The sequence below is a fragment of the Trichosurus vulpecula genome, chromosome 2, assembly GCF_011100635.1.
Source record: "Trichosurus vulpecula isolate mTriVul1 chromosome 2, mTriVul1.pri, whole genome shotgun sequence".
NCBI classification, from domain to species: Eukaryota; Metazoa; Chordata; class Mammalia; order Diprotodontia; family Phalangeridae; genus Trichosurus; species Trichosurus vulpecula.
In genome coordinates, this window is record NC_050574.1 from 40,214,760 (window position 1) to 40,235,693 (window position 20,934).

Consider the following 20,934-nt stretch of genomic DNA (forward strand, 5'->3'; position numbering starts at 1 on the left):
CTCATCTGAGCCCCTCACACACCCTGCCACACTGGCTGCTTCCAAGAAGCCTTCCAGGGCCAGTCCCCAAAAGGCAGGGAATTTTGGGGGGCCCTACAGACAATGGAGGGAAGTCGAGGCCTTCTCCAATCTCTTCTTCCTTTGGCCTGGGAGCTAGGTGGGGGAGGTTGGGCCCTGCCCCTCCTCTGCTTCACTGGGAGACCTCAGGCTAGTTCACACCCCTTCCCCTGGCCTTGGTTTCCCCATTTGTCAAGAGGATCTTGCCAAGATGACCTTTGAGGTCCCTTCCTGCCCTGACACTCTGAGATTCAGTGACTCCCTCCTGGGTCCCCAGAGGCCCTGGGACGGAGACAGGAATTTGATTTGTTTCCTTGTTTTTCTTCCTCAAGGGAGGGGGAGGGGAGATAACTAAAGGCAGCCAAGGGTGAGGGCCGAATTCTGCCCTCTGGGAGCCGCCCCTCCCAACTTCCAGCTAGAGGTGTTAGGAGGGGTGTGGGGGGAGGGGGCTGGGCGGGAGGGGGAAGTTCAGGGAGGAGGGGGCCGTGACATGCATGGGGTGGGGGGTGGGGGTGGAGAGGGCTCTGCTTGTTCTAAGGGAAAGAGCCTTGAGACCTTTCCTGGCTCTGCCCCTGCCCCTGCCTGGGTGAGCTTGGTGAGTGGCTGAACAAATGCATTCCCCTTTCTGAGCCTTGGCTTTGATGCCATCTGAAAAATGAGAGGGTGGCCCAGATAGAGGGCAAAGTCCCAGCTTGAACCCAAGACCCAGAATGTCAGACCGAAGGAGGACTATGAGGGGACTGGTCCCAGGGGCTGGCAAGGGATTTGGGAGAGCCATCAAAATCTACCCCCTTCCACCTAATTTTACAGAAGGGGAAACCAGACCAGAAATGAGAAGCCAGTTGACCAGGGTTATAGAGCATATCAGGGAACGAAAATCAAGACTGGAATCAGAGCTCCTGGGGCTGGTAAATTACCTCCGTCTGTTGACTACCCCCTCACCCCAACCAAGCCTGGAGTCTGTGACAACACCTCAGAGTGGATAGCTGGGGGCGGGTGGGGGGCGGGGGGAGGGGTGGAGGAGGAACAGGAGGAGGCCTCCTGCATCTCCCCCAGTCACCCCCTGCCCTTTCTGCTCCAGGCATCCCTTCAGCATCTAAAGGGCTATCCATGGGGAGGAGAGGTCAGGCAGCCTTTGCTGGGCCTCACTCAGCAGATTTGGGAGTGACAAGGAGTGGAGGTGGGGTTTGGACCTGGGATTCCCATCCGGACCATGGGCCTGAGGAGGATCAGGATGAGGGTGAGTGTGCTTGGCCATCCAACAGTTGATAAGATGGATAGCTGACTGAAGAGAAAGCCATTTATTATAGCAAGTTACAGCTATTGTTTCTCGGGGCTGGGGTTCCTCCTTGAATGGACCCTAGACAGCAGGACAAAGGGATGAACCAATGAGAGGAAACCCCTCTGTTGGCCCCCCTCGTTCCTCTAGCAATAGTCACATGCCATTCCTCCCACAAAGGTCCTCCAATTCAGCCCCCAACCTCCTTCCCACAACTTCTTCAGGCTCTTCTGAATAGAGAACTGAAGGACGTCAGAATCGGGATGATGAATTTGAAGTTGGCAACGAATGGCCACACCAGCAAACTCTGAGAAAAGGAAGGAACAGAGTAGTCAGAAGGTGGCCCAGGCCTCAGCCTGACTCCCAGGCCCAGAGCTCTGGAGCCTGTGGCACTTCCCCCCTGGGGGCCTCCTCAGACATCTCCAGGAGAAACAGAGTCTAGTGGGGAACGGCTGAGTTAGGAACATTAGCTACAGAGTGGAGTTTTATTTACTTTAGTAAACATTTTCCAATTACACTTTAACCTAGTCTGGGGAGCGCTTTGGTATTTTTCAGTCCAGGAGTTTTGACATCTCTAGACTAAATGATCTCTAAGGCCCTCCCAGCTCTAACATCCTCTGTTCTAAGTCCCCTCCCAGCTCCAACATTACCTGCCCTAATGCCCTTCCCAGGCCTGACATTCCTTGTTGTAAGGGCCTTCCCAGCTCAGACATTCCCTGTTCTAAGTCCCCTCCCAGCTCTGACATTACCTACCCTAATGCCATTCCCAGGCCTGACATTCCCTGTTCCAAGAGCCTTTTCAGATCTGACATTCCATGTTCTAAGGGACTTCCCACCTCTGACATTCCCTGTTCTAAGAGCCTTTCAGATCTGATATGCTCTGTTCTAAGTCCCCTCCTAGCTCTGACATTACCTGCCCTAATGTCCTTCCCAGGCCTGACATTCCTTGTTCTAAGGGCCTTTCCAGATTTGACATCATCTGTTGTAAGGTCCCTCCCAGCTCTGACATTTCCTATTCTAAGGGCCTTTCTAGCTCTGACATTTCCTCTTCTAAGGGCCTTTCCACATCTGACATTGCATGTTCTAGGGGCCCTCCCAGGTCTGACATCCTCCATTCTAAGGACTCCAACATTCCATATTCAAAGTCCCTCCCTGCTCACCTCTCTGTACTAAGATCTCTTCTAGTTCTCATATTCTCTATTCTCAGGTGTTCCTCCCAGCTCTGACATTCTAAGATTCTTCCATATGAGTGCTACACATCATACTGCCAGTTAGTCAATAAGCATTTATTACAACATTACTATGTGCCAGGTATTGTGCTAAGGGCTGCAAATATACAATATGCAAATATATAATATACGAAAATGCAAGCAGAAACAAAGACAGTCCTGCCCTCAAGAGGCTTCCATTCTAATGGAATGCTAAAAGGAACCTAAAAGGAAGTGGAAAAGGGGGAAAGGAAAAGGTAGGGGAAGTTCTATGCAGATGAGTCTGTAGTGCAGCCTGGAGAGGGTTGAAGACAACTGTTGCCTGAACCTTCTCCTTAAGATGGAAGTTCTGGAAGGAACCAATCAATCAAAATGTGAGGTCTTAGGGGGCAGAAAATACTGAGGATGAGGCAGCTGGTAATGCAGTGCATAGAGTGCTGAGCCTGTAGTCAGAAAGACCTGAATCCAAATCTGGTCTCAGACACAGGCACCTAGGTGGCGCTGCATTGGATAGAGCTCTGGGACTAGAGTCAGAAAGACTCATTTTCCTGAGTTCACATCTGACCTCAGACTTTTACTAGCTGTGTGATCCTGGGCAAGTCACTTAACCTCAACCTGCCTGAGTCTCCCCAACTGTAAAATGGGGATAATATTAGCACCCAGGGTTGTCATGAGAACAGTGCCTGGCATATAGTACATGTTATAGGAATGCTTCTTCCCCTTACTCTCCCTTCTGATGTGAAAAGTAGTAGAGAAAGCATACTCATGTATTTATTTGCTGTTCTTCAGTCCTTTTCAATTGTGTCCAACTCTTTGTGACCCCATTTGGGGCTTGCCATTTCCTTCTCTAGCTCATTTTACAGATGAGGAAACTGAGGCAAACAGGGTTAAGTGACTTGCCCAGGGTCACACAGCTAGTAAAAGTCTGAGGACAGATTTGAACTCAGGAAAATGAGTCTTTCTGACTCCAGTCCCAGAGCCCTATCCAATGCAGCGCCACCTAGCTGCCCCATGTATTTAAGCTGTATGAATTAAGAGATGTTACTTGGTGTCCTAATCTTCATGTTGCTAACAATATAACTGTCTGGGAGGCAGCCTCTGGCATATACAATATCAACCTCACCATTTAACATTGTGTAAATAATGTCCCTGCTGTTTGTAACAGTTTGGTATTATCTGACATGCTGTCAAGTACAGTTTATTCACTTCAAGGCTTTGCACACAGCAGGCCCAGGATAAACAGAATTCAGCCTGTGTGCTCAAGGGTGCTGGGACTGGGGTGGACAGTCCTGTGAAGGGGAAAGAGTCAGATGGCCTGGGGGTTCTATTCTACCCATGCCTCCCTCCCCAGGCAAGCCCCTTCCCCTCAGTCTCAAGGGAAATTATCTGCCAGAGGCCATTTAATCCATCCCATGCAGGAACAGAATCTTCACTAGAACATATCCCAGATGGTCCTCCAGCCTCTGCTTGAAGACCTCCAAGGAACTTGCCTCTCAAGGCAACCCGTTGACCTTTCAGATGGCCCTCATTATCTAGAAGTTTGTCTCAATCTCAAGCCAAAATTGGCCACCTTTCAGTCTCCCCTTCCCCTTTCCCCACCCCACCCCCAGCCTACCAGCTCCCAGCTCTGCCCTCAGAGGCCAAAGAACATAGCTAATTCCTTTCCCACATGTAAGTCCTAGAAAACAGCCATCATGACCCCCTTGTGTCTTCTCCAGATTAAATACCACCAAATCCCTCAACTAATAGTATAACCTGGATGCCAAGACCTGAACCATCCTTGCTGCCTGCCATTGGACCTTTTCTAGCCCATTAATATCTTTCTTAAACCATGGTGCCCAGAACTGAACACAGGGCTCCTAATGAAGTATGTGGGACTATAAGCCTCTTATTCTTGGAAGCTTACACCCCACTTTACATGACCCAAGATTAGCTTTTTGGGGTACCCCATTACATGGCTGACTCATATTGAGCTTGTGGTCCACTAACATCCCCAGCTCTTTTTCAGATACAACTCCTGCCTCACCATGTCTTTTCCATCTTGTACCCTTTGTAGGCTTCAGCTTCCTATTCTGTAAAATGAGGCAACTGGACTCAAAGTGATCATGCAAATCCTTGCCAGCAATATGGTCTATGAGTGCATGATCAAAAATTCTTTTTCCTTTGAAAAAAACATTTGGTGAGCTTTCTAAAATGGCTCACTGGGGCAACTAGGTGGTGCAGTGGATAGAGTACCAACCCTGGGGTCAGGAGGATCTGAGTTCAAATGTGACGTCGGACACTAGCTGTGTGACCCTATGCAAGTCATTTAACCCCAGTTTCCTTTAAAAAAAAGAGGTCACATCTCTCTGCCTCCTTAGGCAAAACCTAGACCAACTTACCAACTCCATGGCAGTCAGCCAATCACCCTAATTACACAGGACAGTGGGAACTCACTTATCCAGAGCCCATTTCTCCAATGTCCTAATCTCTAAGAACTCAGCTTTCTGGGGCCCAACCTTGTTTGTTGTCTTTTGTATTTCCATCTTTTGCTCCCACCACTTACTTCCCCATCAACCCCCTTGACCTTCTCTAGTTAACTCCATGAACCCTTCTAATCTTTTTAAAAATTAAATTAAATCTATTTCCTCTCCTTCACTCTTTCCCCTTTGCAGTAAGTATGCCTAGTCAAACAGCAAATTCCCACATTGGCCACATCTCAACCTTATGTCTGGGTCTGCACCCTGAGTCCATCTTCTTTCAGTGGGTCCATGCTTCTCTAATCTGCTGATTCTAATCTTCTCTGGACTTAGAGAACCAGAGCACCAGGGTTGTAAGAATTTTGTGTTGAGTAAGAGCCAGTAGGTTCAGAGTAAATCCCTGATGGGTCCTCCTTTGAAGGAGATGCAGAAGCTTGCATGTACATGCACACATTTTGTGATGCCTACACTACTCAAAGTTAGGGAGTTTCTTTTTTGGGGTCTCATCAGACTCTTAATTCTGTTCTGGGTCAATGACTTCTAGAGAACAGCATGCCAGATAACTAAGTCTCAGTGACCTCAATTCTGAAGGACTAAGCTCTTGAGAGCTGACTGGGGGCAACCAAGTTCCAGATACCTGCACTCTAGGGCAGTTGATAACAGTTACCTACAGTGAGCTCTAGATAACTACATCCTACATTGTTGAATTTTATAGAGCTGGCTGTGTTCTGACAACCAACGTCTAGAGAGCCATGTGTCCTATAACTGGGCACCCCCCCAAAAAAGCCAAGTTTTGAAGATTAGGTCATTGGACAGATGGGCTCTGAATAAGTGAGTTCCCATTGTCCTGTCTAATATTATGACAGCTGGCACCTTGGAATGTGTCCATGCCACTGTAAGCCTGATGGAGAGCATTTCCTTCAAGACCTCAAGGGTGTTAGACCCAGGGCGGGGGTGGTCGGGGTGCAGTCCTTGCTCTGATGACTTTCTCAGAACATCCAAGTACTCCAAAAGTAATGTGGCTGAGAGGCTAAGGGTTACCTACAGTGTTACCTTATGAGGGGCCAGCATTGATACTGACAGGCTGTGGCACCCTCTGGTTGCCCCAAGCAACTCAGCAACTCTAAACTGCAGACAAGCTATACTGAGAGAGGGAGTTTCCTCACCAGGAGTTTCCTACCTCCTATGAAATCACAGGTCCAGGAGCTCATCCTTTCCAAAAGGAGGACTCAGAGCTGTGAGGGACCATGGAGATCACCTTGTCAAAGCCACTCTTATTTCACAAGTGAAAAAAAAAAAAACCTGAATTTTGGAGATTTAAATTTTAGAATAACAGATTTAGAGCTGGAAGGGAGGCCCCTGAGCCATCCCCCTCATTTTACAGATGAGGAAACTGAGTCTCAGATATTCAGGGCCTTGCTCAAGACCTTACAGCCAAGACTGGAATTTCCTAATCCAGTATTCTCTGCCATGTGCCAGACATACCTTGGGCAAGGTGACAGATGAAGGGTCCAATACATGGCAAAGCTAGGATTTGAACTTAGGTCTTTTGAATCCAAATTCAATGTTCTTTCCATGACACTACACCTAGGGCAGACACCTGGCTTCATCCATGCCTCCCATTCTTCCCTGAAGCCCATTGCTTTTGCTCAAAAAAACCATTATCCCCTGCCCCCCACACACACACACACCAAAGACCCAACTTCTACCTAGATATGTGCATATAGGTGATAATGGTTAGAGAACTGGGCCTGGAGTCTGCAATACCTGAGTGCAAATCCAGCATGAGAAATTTACCACTGCGTGACCCTGCACAAGTCAATGAATGTCTGTCTGCCTCAGTTTCCTCAACTGGAAAGTGGACATAATAACAACACCTACCTTCCCAGGGTTGTTGTGAGGATCAAATGAGATCTTTGTAAATGGTTTGACACAGTGCCTGGCATGTAACAGATGCTTGATGGATGCTTGTTTCCTTCCCTCCTCATCCAACCCCTCCATCTAGGAGTCAGTCTGGACACCTTCCCTCTTAGCTCAACCCAGTGGGCACCCCAGTCACTCACATGGACAAAGTGTATGAAACAGCCTGTGGTGAAGTTAGTGACTCCCACAGTGTCCAAGGCTTCTCTGGCAAAGTCATCTGCAGATTTCACCAAGAATTTTCTGGGGGATATCTGGCTCATGTTGCTGGAAACTACCAGAGGGGTAATAGTCTGGAGGAAGAAATTGATGACTGGATGAAAGGGTCATAGCTCTCACTCTATCCACCTCCCAAAGGCTTCCTCCCCCTCAGCTGGTCACCCAGCTTTGCCCCTACCCTCCTGTACCCAGCTTAGCCCTGCCCTCCTGTTAGCTCACCAAACCTGCATCCCACTTGCCTTGGCCCCCTTGCCCTTTTCCCAAGCTCTTCCCCCTCTCAGAGCTCCTCACAGACCTTCCAATCCATCCCTTCATGCCCTAACAATCACATGAGCACATTCACACTCACACTCCCACCCATACCTGGATGATGATTCCAGAAGACTGGTATTCCAAGGCCACAGCCTGAGAGAAGCTATTGATAAAGGCCTATGAGGGAGAGAGGATGAATCACAGAATTTTAGCATCAGAAGGGACCCAGAGGAGAACCCACCCCTGAAGGGCAATCTTCACTGAAGAGGAAGCCCTCACTGAGAAGCAGTCCTCTGGCCTCTGCTCGAAGACCTCCAAGGACAGGGGGCTCACTACCTCCCTAAGCAGCCTACTCTACTCTGGGGCAGCTGTCATTGATAGGACTCTTGTTCAGCCCTGGACGCTTCACTGCTCCTGAGTCTGCCCTCTGGGCTCAAAGAGAACAAGACTAGTTCTTGTCTACATGGAGTCCTTCAGAATCCTGGAGGAGAGTTCCCAAGTCCTGCATGAATTCTTTTCTTCTCTGGGCTAAATATGCCTGGTTCTACCAACCAAACAGTGAGGGAGTATTTAATTGTTTGCTCTATGCAGGGGCTCTTCTAGGCATTGGAGATAAAGTTAGAAAAAAAAAAACAACCAAAGCAATCCCTGCCCTCAGGAGTCTTCCATTCCATCCTGCCAAACATGTCCATATGCATATATATCAAACATATGCAGCTCCTGGTACAATGACAGAGCACTGCATTTGGCTTCAAGAAAGTCTAAGTGCACATCCTGCCTTAGACACGTCCTGGCTGTGTGACCCTGGGCAAGTCACTTAACCTCTGTCTCTGTTGGCTCAGATTCTACATCTGTAAATTGGGCATAGTTATAGCACCTACCTCCCAAGGTTGCTGTGAGGATCAAACAAACCTCCAAGTGTTACAGAAATGCTAATGACTATTATTTATTAAATATCAGGTAACTGACAGGTGAGGTACCTGGGGCAGAGTGAAAGATCCGGAAAGACCTCATGTAGACTGGCATTTGAGCTGAACTTTGCAGGAAGCTAGAGATTCTAAGAGACAGAGGCAAGTAGGGAGAGTGGTCCAGAAATAGAGGCACAGTGGGGTGGGGGGTTACAATGTCCTCTATGGACAGCAGTAAGAAAGCCAGTTCCACTGGGCTTAGCATGCATAGTAGAGATAGGAGTCTACATAGTCCAGCGGGAAGAAGGCTGCATCCAGGCTGGCCTCAAATCCTGTTTCTGAGACTAACTACTTGTGTGATCTTGGGTAAGTCACTTAAGCTCTCCAGGCCTCAGTTGGACTAGATGACCTCTGGGCCCCTCCTAGCTTTACAGCAATGATTAAATCCCACCCATACTACTTGCTACCACCTGATTGTGAGTGAGTTACTTCTTTTCTCTGGGTCTCAATCTTCTCACATGTAAAATGAGGGGATGGCCTCTCATGGCCCTTCTAGCTCTCCATTTGTGATCCTGCTGTGCTCATGTGTAATAGTGCTGGGAAGGGAGGTGTAAGCCTGGCTAGGAAGGTTTGAAACAACAAAGAGGGGAGTTTGTATTGGATCAGACTCAAGGTCCTCCTGGTTCCCATCAGCACCTTCTCTAGCTCATCAATGTTCTGCCTAAACTGTGGCACAGCCTAAGATTGGCCTCTCTCCTGAGCATAGTTCCCAAGTTTTGTTGTTCAGTCATTTCAGTCGTGTCCAAGAGTCAGACAGGACTGAAACGACTGAACAACAAAACTTGGCCGCAAAATGGCAAAGATACCGGAGTGATTTGCTATTTCCTTCTCCAACTCATTTCACAGATGAGGAAACTGAGGCAAATTGGGTTAAGTGACTTGCCCAGGGTCATACAACCAGTAAGTGTCTGAGGCCAGATTTGAACTTATGAAGAGAAGTCTTCCCGACTCCAGGCACTATGGCACCACCTAGCTGCCCCACAGTTCCCCAAACAACAGAGAAATCTTTCCTCTCACCCTGACAATTTGCTGAGTCATTCAAAGTCTGGGTCAGATTGCTGCCTTCCAGGAAGTCCTTCCTGATCACCCTGGCCCCCAGGGCTCTTTGACTTCTTGGACCTCTTCCACAATGTTTCTGGACCCAGATTGGCTAACCCCCTCCCACCCTGACTCTTCTTAGGAAGCCTTCCCTGCCCAGGGTTTCCCCTCAGCCCTGACTCTCTGACTCTCCTTCAGAGAGTGAACAACTCTAGACGAAAATCAATCAACAAGCGTTTATTAAGTGCCTACATACTATGTTTCTCACAGTTATTAAGTGCTGGCTGTGTTCCACATACTCTACTGTGCGATTTCTGCAAAATGAGAGGTCTGGACAAGATGGGCTTCTAAGACACTTTCCTGCTGTGAATTTTGGATTCTCCTCTGTCCCATGCAGAAGGCATAGTTGATAAAGAAGGTGAAGCCAAATAGACCTAGTACCTGTGGAGGCTAGGTGGCGCCATAGTGCACACTTGGCCTGGAGTCAAGAAGATCGATCTTTCTGAGTTCAATTCCAGTCTCAGACACTTACTAGTCATGTGCCCCTGGGCAAGTCACTTAACCTTGTCTGCCTCAGTTTCCTCATCTGTAAAATGAACTGGAGAAGGAAATGGCAAACCACTCTAGTATCTCTGCCAAGAAAACTTCAAATGAGGTCAGGAAAAGTTGGGCACAACTGAAACAACTCAACAACGTATTTCTTGCCCACATTCACACAGGTGGTAAGTGTCAGAGGCAGGATTTGAACCTAGGCCCTCTGACTCTGGATCCAGCACTTTACCCACTCTACTATGTAGTCTTCTATCTAGGTCACACATACTAGAAACCAGCGGAATTGGCCTTCTTGCTACTGCTAGCATAGGCTCAAGAAGTTTATATTCTATCTGGAGAGAAAATATATCCCTAAATGTTTGTTGTTGAATCATCTTTTTACTCCTGTCTGATTCTGTGACCCCATTTGGCATTTCCTTGGCAGAGATACTGGAGTGGTTTGCCATTCCTTCTCCAGTTCATTTTGCAGGTGAGGAAACTTGAGGCAGACAAGTTGAAGTGACTTGCCCAGGGTCACACAGCTAGCAAGTGTCCAAGGCCTAATTTAAACTCAGGAAAATGAGTCTTCCTGACTCCAGGCCTGGCGCTTTGTGCACTATGGCACCCCCTAGTGCCCATATTCCTAAATAAGCCTCATCAGAATCAACGGAAGGCAAGGTTGGGCTTGTTTTTAGTGGGGAGAGAGCATCTGGGAGGCTCAGAAGAAGCTTTCCCAGCTTTGTGAACAGGCTTCATATGGCATGTCCTCGAGGCCCCTCACCATCCTGGTTACATTTCTCTGAATGTTTTCCAGACTGTCAGTTTTCTTCTAAAGGGTAGCGCTCAGAATTGAAATCAAGAGTCTTGATGTGGTCCTGCCAGAGCAGAGTACAGACAGATGCTACTGATCAGCAGCTTGCTCCTGGAACATGTCATGGTCTTCCCAGAGCCCAAGATCTAACTAGCTTTTTGGCTGCTAGGTCACAGTCATACTAGATACTAAGCTTGCAATCCACTGAAACCTTCAGATCTTTTTCAGATAAACTGTTGTCCAACCAACAAACAACCACCTAAGGCTCCATTCATCCCTATATAGTTTCATCTTATTAGACTCCACCCAATGCTCTAGCCTGCCAGGATCCCTTTGGATCCTGGATGTCATCCACAGTTATTGGGGGGGAGGGGGAGGAGAGCCTGGACCTGGAGGCAGAAAGATCTGACTTCAAATCCAGCCTCACACACTTCCTAGCTGTGTGACCCTGGACAGGCCACTTCACCTCTGCCACCCTCAGTCTCCTCTTCTATAAATAGGCATGATAACAGAACCTACTTCCCAGGGTTTTGTGAGGACAAATTGAGATAATCTTAGCAGAGTACCTAACACGGTGCCTAACACATAGTAGGCAGTATAAAAATGCACATTCCTTTCTCCTTCCCCTCCCAGCTTTGGGTCAACTACACATTTGAATCAACATTTCATCTGTGCCTTCATTCAAGTCAACGATTAAAAAAACCCACTTAACAGAATTCCTGTGGCACTCCACCAGAGACCTCTTTCCAAGTCAACATCCAAGCATAAATGACTAACTCTCTGAGTCTGGTCATTCAAGGGTTTTGAGACTCAGTGCACTTAATGGCTAATAATAGTTAGAATTTTTGTTATGTTTACTATGTTCCAGGCATTTCTCTAAATGCTTTACAATTATCATCTCATTTGATCCTCAAAACAACTCTTAGAGGTAGGTACTATTATTATGGCCATTTTTCAGATGAGGACACTGAGGCCAACAGAGATTAAGTGACTTGCCCTCAGAGCTAGTAAGGCTCTGAGCTCCCCACCCAGCACTCTGTGCACTGTGGTGCCCCCTAGTGGCCCCAATCAAGCTGCTACCAAGCCCACATCTCTGTTTTCCACATCATGAGATACACCATCTAAGAACGTCTTGGTGAGACCCAGGTAAATGCTATCTATTGAATACCCTTGATCAGTACCAGTCTTGTGCACCTGCCCTAACAAGAAATAAAGTTATTTTGGCAAGACCTGTCCTTGCTGCAGCCCTGCTAGCGCTCTATGGAATCCTCTTTCTAAGAATCCTCCTCTGAATCCCCTAAAGCTTGGAGCCCCAGGACAAGCCTAGCAATGCACTCCTGCTTTCTTCCCCCCAGGGCACATTCCCTTTTCCTGGTGTGACAAGCAAGGCTTCCAGGCAAAGGAATTCTGGAGCCCTTAGTCCTAAGGATGTGCTAGAGTGGGAGGTCTCTGGGGGTCTGGTCTGGGCTCAGAACAGAGAATGTTAGAGCTGGGAGGGACTGAGGACAGGAAATGACAGAGATTGGGAGGGGCTTCAGAACAGGGAATATCAGGGTCAGAGGGAACTTTAGAATAGGGAATGACAGAGCTGAGAGGGACTTTGAACAGAGTATATCAGGCACAGGAGGGGCCTTAGATTACAGAACCAGGAGGGACCGGTCAAGATGTTGGAGTATGTGCCAGGGCTCAGCTGAACTCTCCCAACATTTCCTGCCAAACAACTTTAAAAAAATGACTCAAATCAAATTTTGGAGCAGCAAAGCCAACAAAAGGTCACAGGGAGACATTTTTCAGCCTAAGACAACATAGGAGGTCAACAGGAAATATCCATAACCTTGGGGTGGACAAAGGCCTACAGAATGACAAGGGCACTGATGGTGAGCCTTGGAGACAGCTGATAACACCAACAGCAGCAGCAGCAGCAGCAGCAGCAGCAGCTGCTTTGAGAGTTCTCAGCACAGAGATAGTAAGGGGGTCACACAACTGGTCCAAAACAGATCACAGGGGACCTTTTGCTGGCACTGGGTGATTGGCAACTCTATGACCCATTCACAGTTCTGGGTAGCAGTTCTAGAGTGGCTAGGAGTGTTGGTAGTCAATCACAAGAGAGCAGGGACCTTGGTCACCGTTCCAAGGCAAAGAGAGATGGGAGGGAGGGATACAATCTGGAACTCAAAACTTAAAAAGAAAAGAATGTCGCAAATAAATAATAAATTTTTTAAAAGAAAAAAGTCATCAAAATACACAATTATTTCAATATGCAAAGAACAGAAATGGTGATGATAGTTGAACTAAGAATTTCTATTATGTGCAATTTTTAATGCATTTATATTAAATTTAACAAGGTAAAAAAAAACTAAGAGGGACCTTAGAACATGGAATGTCAGGCCTGGAAGGCCTCATAGGATGGAGAATATCAGAGTAGGGGAGAGCCTCAGAACAGAAAATATTAGGGATGGTCTTAGAGCACAGTAAGTCTGATCTGGAAGGGTCTTTAAAGAAGGGAATGTCAGATTTGACAGTATCTTTAGAACAGAAAACATCAGAAGCAAGAGAACTTAGAGCAGAGAAAAGCGTATGTGAGAGCATCAGATGGCCCTTGGAATATGAAGACACAGAGCTCTGTGTGTGTCTGTGTGTATATGTGTGTGTGCGTGTACATGTGTGTGTGCATGTGTACATGCCTATGTGTCTGGGCATGTGTGCGTGTGTACCTGCATATTTGTGTGAATGTGTGTGTGCATGTCTGCAAGTGTGTCTGTGTGTGTGTATGAAGGAAGGGGATGCTATCTTAGAACTGGGAGGAGCTGGGAGGAGATTTAGAACACACAATGTCAAAGATAGAAAGAACCATAGATTATAGACTTTCAGGTTCATGAGGGTATTTAGGATACAGAACAAAGAATCTCAGAGTGGAAAAAGCTTCCACAGGACATGTGGATGTTACAGAATCCCAGAATCCTCAAGTGAGAAGGCATCTCAGTATCTGTCGAGTCCATCCCATAGTTGAGGAATTCCTTCTATAATGCAACTTACATTTCCTGCTTTAAGACTTTTAATGAGGGGCAACCTCCTATCGTGGGAGGGAATTAATTCTATTTTTCAATAGCTCTGATAGGAAACTTTTTTTGATGTCATGCCTATATTTATTATTGTTGAGTCACTTCAGTTGTGTCTGACTCTTCCTGACCCCATTTGGGGTTTTCATGGCAGAGATACTGGGGTGATTTGCCATTTCCTTCTCCAACTCATTTTACAGATGAGGAAACTGAGGCAAAGAGGATTAAGTGACTCGCCCAGGGTCACACAGCCAGTGTCTGAGGCCAGATTTGAACTCAGGTGTTCTTGACTCCAGGCCTGATGCTCTATCCACTGTCCTACCTAGCTACCCCAAGCCTATATTTGCCTCTGCAACTTTCTTATTCCTATTAAGTAAAATGTAAAGTGCCCTCGGTGTCCAATCAGAATGCACACCTCTTCCACATAACACACTTTCATATGGTCGAAGACACTTCTAGGCCAAACATCCTCAATTTCTCCAACTAATTCCCCTACTTTCATGGTATCTCACTCCCCTCCGAGCCCCATTCTAAACCTTCGGGACCTCAGAATCGTGTCTCTTCTTGTTGTCTGCTCTAGAAACTTTTCTCAGCTCCTGGGGCCTCCTCCCCCTGGATTATCCTTCCAATCTTCTGGCCTGCTCACCATGGGATATCCCTCTGCTCTCTCTGGTCAGTTCTAGTTGGAGCCTCCACTTTGTGGAAATGCCTACACTGGCTTGCCTTCATTCCCTTCCTGGCCTAATCAGAACTTTCTGGATTTCCAATTGATGACTTTTCCCTCCCCACGCCCTCACCCCCTGCATCATGCAAGCCAAGGGCAAGGATTGTTTGTTTTGCTTCTACCCATATCCCCAGTGCTTATCACAGAGACTGGCAAGATGTTGATAATTGCTCAACAAATGCTTGTGTCCTTCCCTCACAAGGCAAGATTTATGAGTACCAAGAAGGAAAAGTGAACATCAGCTTGCACGGTTATCTCCCAGGAGGCTCCTGATAATGAGGCACTCAGGCTTTGGCTGGTTTGGTTTATCACTCTATGAGGCCTCCCATCATATAATTACTGAACCCATAGGGGTAGTGGGTGAATGGGGGTGAAAGGCTCAGGGATCACTTAGTCCCTACTCTCTGGTTTTACATATAGTAGACCTAAAACTGAGAAAGGTAACTGTGCAAAGACTTTGAGGGAATCAGGGGCCGAGGGGGCACTCCCACCACCCCACAGCTCTCCGCTCCACATCTGACACTCTATTCATTCCATCCTAATGCCTGAACCTCCTTCTTGCTCCTGGTAACTTGAAAGTGTCCAAGTTCTGGGCTCTTTCACATGTGGGACCCATTTACCTTCGTGGCCCCATATAAAGCCAAGAATGGGGTAGGCTGGTTTCCAGCCCCAGAGGATATGTTGATGATCACTCCACGGCCCCTGTAGAGTTGGAGAATGGGTGAATGAAAGGCAAAGGAGTGTCTATGGTGGGGGTGGCATGAGACAGGCCAGGAGGTCTATATGGATGGGAAGGTAGGATCTAGAGATGGGGGGAAGGGGATACTGGGCCCTTACCTGGCTGCCATCTGAGGCAGGATGATCCGGGTCATCTGTGGAGGAAGAGGCAAAGGCTCAGTCTACCCAATTATCCATCCTTGGGCCCAGTCCCAGAAATCATGTGTCCCTTGAACTCTTCCCATATCCTCCCCCCCACACACACTCCCTTCCATCCCCTGCCAAAGATGCTCCCTCTCTTTTCTGCCTCAGTCTCACCTGAACCATTGACAGCATGTTACAATTCATCATGTCTGTTAGGCTCTGAGAAGACAAAGGACACTTCTTATTGTCCATGGTCCCCAGGGTCTCTCATGGCAACCTGGCCGTGAATTCTCGGGTTGGGGTTTAATGAGACGTAAAGTTCTTTCTCACCCTTCAAGGCTTCCCCCCCCAATCCGGTGCCATCTCCTCCAGGAAATTTCCCCTCACCACTCAAATCCCCTCTCCCCAAGCTTCGCCCGAGACCCAATTAAAACAATCAACCCACATTTATAGATAAATACAGGAACAAGAAATAGATGTGAAGTGGAAGAAGTTTGTCAGAATTTCTAAGGCAACATTTTCTCAACATTGATTATTATTATGGCCACAAAAGCAAGGGGAGTTCACGTTTCTGGGCTGATTTAAATTTACAAAGCACTTTTGGGCCTTGTTAGGGAGGTGGGGGGTGAGATAAGAGGGAAGGTAGGGTGATGGGGGAAGGGACAGATAAAGAAGGCAGGAATAGGGGAGAAGAAGAGATGGAAAAGGTCAGAGAAATGGAAAGGGTGATGAGTGGGGAAGGGGGGGGCAGGGTTGATGTGGCTTCCTCTACCTTGCCTGCATTCTCCAAATTCAGGAGCTTCCCAGGGATTTTCTGGGGAGCTACACCAATATTGTTGACTGCAAAAAAAAAAAAAACCAGGTCAGTACCACAGAGCAAGGGGATAGAGAGGGATTCTGGGGGCAGGACTGAGACGGGCAGAGGGAGTAGGTGGGTACCTAGAACGCCGATGTCTAGGCCCTCCAGGGCTGTTTCAATTGCTTCATAGATTTCTAAGCCCCCAGTGAAGTCTGCCTGGATGACTCTTGTCTCCTTCCCATGGAGTCTCGCTGTAGGAAAACTCAGAGAATTCAGAAATGGAAGTTTGGTGCCACTCCTTATTTTATAGATGAGGAAAGACCTGAGAAGTGGCTCAAGTCACACACAGCTCGTAGGTGGCATAGTTGTGTCGAACCCGGGTCTCTTGGTTCCAAATCCCACCAGGGAACCTTGACCAGACTTATTTCTATCCCATGCCCCTCTCTTCTAGTCCCGCCCTCACCAATGTCCTCTGCCTCCCGACGTAACTTGCTTAGATCTCGGCTGACCAGTACCACGTTGAGGCCTCTTCGAGCCAGCTGTATGCAGACAGGAGAATGGGGAACTTGAGGGATGGGCACACAGAACCTCCCACACCTAGAGAAGACTCCAGAGGACCCATCTAAATCAGCAGGTGTCCATAGGACAAGGAGGGATGTGGGGAATTAATAGGAACCCAGGGGTAGAAACACCAAGGACAAATATGGGTGTACATATCTATCTATCCATACATCATCTATCTCACTGTATGTATATAATACATATATTATATTAATTACTACATTTGCATATATTTACACAGGAATCCCCTCTGCAAAGACATGGCCTGAAGCTCTAGAAAATGATCAGGGAACATAGAGGGAAGCATGCATGCGAGAAAACCCCAAAGGCATGGGAGCATGTATTGAAATGCAATGGAACAGACATGGGGCCATGCCCAGGTACATTAAAGACACTCAGGCAGACCCAGGCCCCTCTTACCTCATGAGCATAGCTCCTGCCGATTCCACTTGTGGCCCCGGTTACCACTGTGAAGGGACAGAGGCTGGGAATGGGGATCTCTGGGTCTCTGGAGGAAACCCTCTGGAGGACCCACCAAAGGGGAGATCCCAGAAAGGGGCAGGGAGAGAGTCTTTGCTCTCCTCCTCCTCCATCTCAGTTCTACCTCCATGGCCCAGGAAGTGGAAAGGAGTTTAAACTGTTTACACAGTAGGACTCAACCAGGAAATGAGGGCCCATACAAGGGGACCATGCTACCAAGGGACATACAGACCTAGAGATGTCCATGTGCGTGAGGACCTACCTATGCAGTGCACAGATCAGAGGGTCCCAGATTTAAAGCTTCCAAGGACTCTGGAAATCATTTAGTCCAGCTGCCCCCAATTTTACAAAACAACAAAAACAAACCCCACCAAAACCACCCTGAGGCCCAGAGAGATTAAATGACCTCCCAGGAGTTACTCATGTCATGCAATCAGATTCAAGATTGGGACAGATCTTGGGGCAACCTAGTCAGACACTCATTTTACACACATGGAGTGTGAAGCCCAGAGGGGAAGCAACATGCTCACAGAGTCCGACCGGTGTCCGAAGTAGCTTGACTGAATTTTGAATCCAGATCCTGGAGTGCTCCATCCATGGTTGGCAAACTTCTGAGGCAGCTGGCCCAAGGAGCCCATCACCAGAGCCCTTGCCCCTTCCCTCCCCCTTGGGTCCCTTTCCCTCCCTCCCTCCCTCTCCCACACACCTGCCCAGGCTCCGTGCTTCCTGAAAGAGGTCCCAAGGCCCAGGCCAACCTGGGGCAGCCCATAGACGAGCAGGACATGGCCCAGCCACCAGGCTATCCGCAGAAGCCACCAGGTTGCAGCCACGGTGCCCAGCATTTGGAAGGCTGAGCCACCTGATTCCATCCATGGTACCATCCTGAATAGGACAACCTGGAGGTTGGGCAGGACAGTCTTGGTGAGGTGCAGGTTCAGCTCTTCACAACCCAGAGGACTAAAGACCACGGATCACCCAGGTCCTAAGGTCTTTCTGAGGAGGGAGTGGCCACCTGGCACTGAAGGACTATGGAATGACAATGTGGAATGGAAGTGGGGGTGGGGGGCCGGGGCCAGCGTTAGCAAGGCTAGCCTAAGACCAAAGGTGGAGGAACCCTGGCGCCCTGGAAGGAGCCACAGCGCTACCTGGTGACCAGCACTGGTGGTGCAGGATGGACAGGAGAATGCCCTGGGCGTTTTTTTGGGGACTGGGGCCTGTGCCCCCTCCTCCCACTGTATTCCCTTCATCCCGAGGACACTCAATCATCTTTCCAAAGACACTTTATTGAAATCTGGACAGGGTACGGAGGGTGAGGCAGCTCCTTGCTCCCAGCTTCCAGGCCTTTCCTGTCCTCCACCCCAGTGGAGGGCCCTTGAACCCGAGATCAAGAAGTGCTGGGGCGGCCTCTACCAAGCCTCCCCAGGGAAGCGATCACAGGAGCACCAGACCTTGGGAACCACAGGAGGGCCGGGCCTCCACTAAGCCCGGGGACTGGGGCCCGCCTCAGCCGGAGTTTGGATGTCAGGCAGCAGGCGGCAGCTGGCCACAATGTCCAGGCGCTCGGCCAGGGCGCAAAGGTCGCTGCGCGCCAGGCGGATGCTGTGGGCTGCCGCCAAGCCCACGGCCTGCGCGGCGGCCAGGCGGGCTGCCAGGCCCGCTACATCGAGGCCAGCTCGCCGGTACACACCTCGCACCGCGGCGCTCACATCGTGGCCCAGGCGAGCCTGGCTTTCAGCCAGCCGGTGCTGCAGGAGCGAGGCCCGGCCCGAGGCAGGGAGCGCGGGCGCTGCAGGAGCCTCCTCTTCTGCCCACTCTGGTTCCCGAACAACCACGAGCGGGGGCAGATCCGCGTGGGCCACCAGGGTCGCTGGCTCCTCCTCAGAGTCAGTCTCAGGTGCCTCCCCCGCTACGCGCAGCCCAGTGGGGCGGCCCCGGCACAGCGGGGCCGAGCCCAAGTACAGCTCCTCTTCTTCTGACGACGATGCCGCCGAGTCCGTCTCGATCGCCTCCCCAGGCACCACAGTCTCCGGCCGCCGACCTCGCAGTCCTCCGACGGCCCGTGAAGCCATGACTTCTCAGGCCCAAGAGCTGTCGGGGGAGAGGGAAGGAGGGCGCTTTACTCCGGGGACCAAGGCGGGTCAATGGTGGGAGGGGGCGGTGGAAGCCATCCATCGGGAGAAAGAAGGGAAGCAGATAGGGCAGGGACCCCATCGGAGAAGAGAAGGGAGGTAGGCTGAATAGAGCTTGGGATAGAGTCTCTAGCGGAGAGAGGTGGAAGGCACTCTAGGACGCATAAGGGCTTTATGTGAAGGCGGAGGTTGTAAGGCTGGAAAACGCACCCTGAAGGCTTGTGGGGATCCCTCCTGGGAGGGGTGCCACGACAGACAGGAACCAAACGGGAAAAAAGTTCGAGGGAGAGTGACGAGACACCGAGGAGCAGTAGGGCGGTATGAAAAGAGACTTGGGACTTCGAGGAGGCTTAGGAGTTGGGAGGTGTGGGTGGAGGTGGACGAGTTATTCCAAAAATTGACCAGGAGAGAGAGGGCATGGTGGGGAGCAGGGAAGGGATTGCATCATTCTGAGAGGAGGGGGTTCCATAATGGGGCCTCTGACGGGAGGACACTGCTATATACCAGGGACCATAAGGAATGGGAGGGAGGTGGAAGAGGGAAGGAGGAAAAAGTAGGGGGATGAGTAGTGGAAAAGGGGAGTGTCATGGGAGAAGGAGAGAATTAGGAATTGGTGACTATGGGGAGGGGGCGAACCTAGGGGAGAATGAAGGAGGGGAGAGTCATAGAGGGAAGGGGAAAATAGGGGTGGTTCTGGCGAGGGGCTGTCAGAAGGAAGAGGAGAATCAAAGAATGTTGATTTTAAAGAGGAGAATCAGGCAGAAGGGAACGTCACAGGGAAGGGGGGAAATACGGATGAGTGCTTGTGGGGAGGGAAAATCAGGAAGGGGGAGGATCAGGGAGGGAGTGGTGTCACAAGGAAGTGAGAGAACGGGGGAGTGTCATTGGGGGAAAAATCAGGGAGGGGTAATAATAGAGGGAAAAAAATAACAGGAGCGCCATGGAGGAGAGAACCAGGGAGGGGGAGAATGCAGGGCTGGGAACGGAGGAGCGGGAGTCATAGGGGGAAGGGCAGAATTAGGGAGAGAGGTGGTTCGAGGGTGGGGCGCCCATTCTCCCTCCCCGCCCCCGAGGAGCGCCAGAGACAGGGAAGGGAGGGTGCGCTATAGGTGGGGTCAAGGACAGGATCCCGTCGATCCCCGCAAGAGGAAAGTACCGGGCGGCTGGAGCTCCGAGGCGACTCTTTCCTTACTTGCAGCCTTCCAGAGATATGGAGGGGAGGAGCAGTCACGTGGGGTCAGGTCGGATTTGGACCTTTCCAACTCCGCCAATGAGCAAGGCCGAGCGGCTCTAGGTCACGTGACATGCCGGCCGCTTCAGTCAATGACAGCGAAGGGCTGGAGGTGGAAAAGGAATTGGCCAATGGGGGTGCGCGGAGGTGCTACCTAGCCCCGCCCACCCCCGGCCACCTGATAGTGTGTGATGACTTAAAAAGCGGCTCTGCCTCTGAGCCTTAGGCCGGGAGGGAGGAAGAGGATGCCGGAATTCACATTGAAATCTCTCTGGGCCAATAGAAGTGTTGGAAGGGCCCTGGATCTAGAACGAAAGAGAGGCGGGGACCACGTGGCTCGGTCTTCAG

At 49.7% G+C, this 20,934-nt stretch overlaps 2 protein-coding genes across 2 annotated transcripts; both read right to left on the bottom strand.

Annotated features, from left to right (window-relative positions):
* Positions 1 to 1,339: 1,339 nt before the first annotated feature.
* On the bottom strand, positions 1,340 to 18,998 carry LOC118838415 (very-long-chain 3-oxoacyl-CoA reductase-B-like). The gene is made up of 12 exons (XM_036745712.1): positions 18,914 to 18,998; positions 17,933 to 18,122; positions 17,167 to 17,213; positions 16,649 to 16,724; positions 16,326 to 16,436; positions 16,159 to 16,226; positions 15,561 to 15,605; positions 15,363 to 15,397; positions 15,146 to 15,227; positions 7,506 to 7,571; positions 7,067 to 7,216; positions 1,340 to 1,643 (listed from the first exon to the last, which is right to left on the bottom strand). The coding sequence occupies exons 2-12, from the start codon at positions 18,105 to 18,107 to the stop codon at positions 1,557 to 1,559; spliced, it is 942 nt and encodes a 313-aa protein (XP_036601607.1). The 5' UTR covers positions 18,108 to 18,122; positions 18,914 to 18,998; the 3' UTR covers positions 1,340 to 1,556.
* BLOC1S3 (biogenesis of lysosomal organelles complex 1 subunit 3) lies at positions 18,489 to 20,592 on the bottom strand. Its single transcript, XM_036745713.1, has 2 exons — positions 20,512 to 20,592; positions 18,489 to 19,314 (listed from the first exon to the last, which is right to left on the bottom strand). The coding sequence occupies exon 2, from the start codon at positions 19,293 to 19,295 to the stop codon at positions 18,705 to 18,707; it is 591 nt and encodes a 196-aa protein (XP_036601608.1). The 5' UTR covers positions 19,296 to 19,314; positions 20,512 to 20,592; the 3' UTR covers positions 18,489 to 18,704.
* Positions 20,593 to 20,934: the final 342 nt, after the last annotated feature.

Bases quoted from the DNA above. Each gene is read 5' to 3' on its own strand.
- BLOC1S3 (XM_036745713.1), bottom strand. From the start codon at position 19,295: ATGGCTTCACGGGCCGTCGGAGGACTGCGAGGTCGGCGGCCGGAGACT.
- LOC118838415 (XM_036745712.1), bottom strand. From the start codon at position 18,107: ATGGTACCATGGATGGAATCAGGTGGCTCAGCCTTCCAAATGCTGGGC. The intron at 16,437-16,648 runs GTGAGGGCGGGA...GTTTTCCTACAG, and splicing joins TCGGGAGGCAGAGGACATTG to CGAGACTCCATGGGAAGGAG. The intron at 16,227-16,325 runs GTACCCACCTAC...TTTTTTTTGCAG, and splicing joins CCTAGACATCGGCGTTCTAG to TCAACAATATTGGTGTAGCT.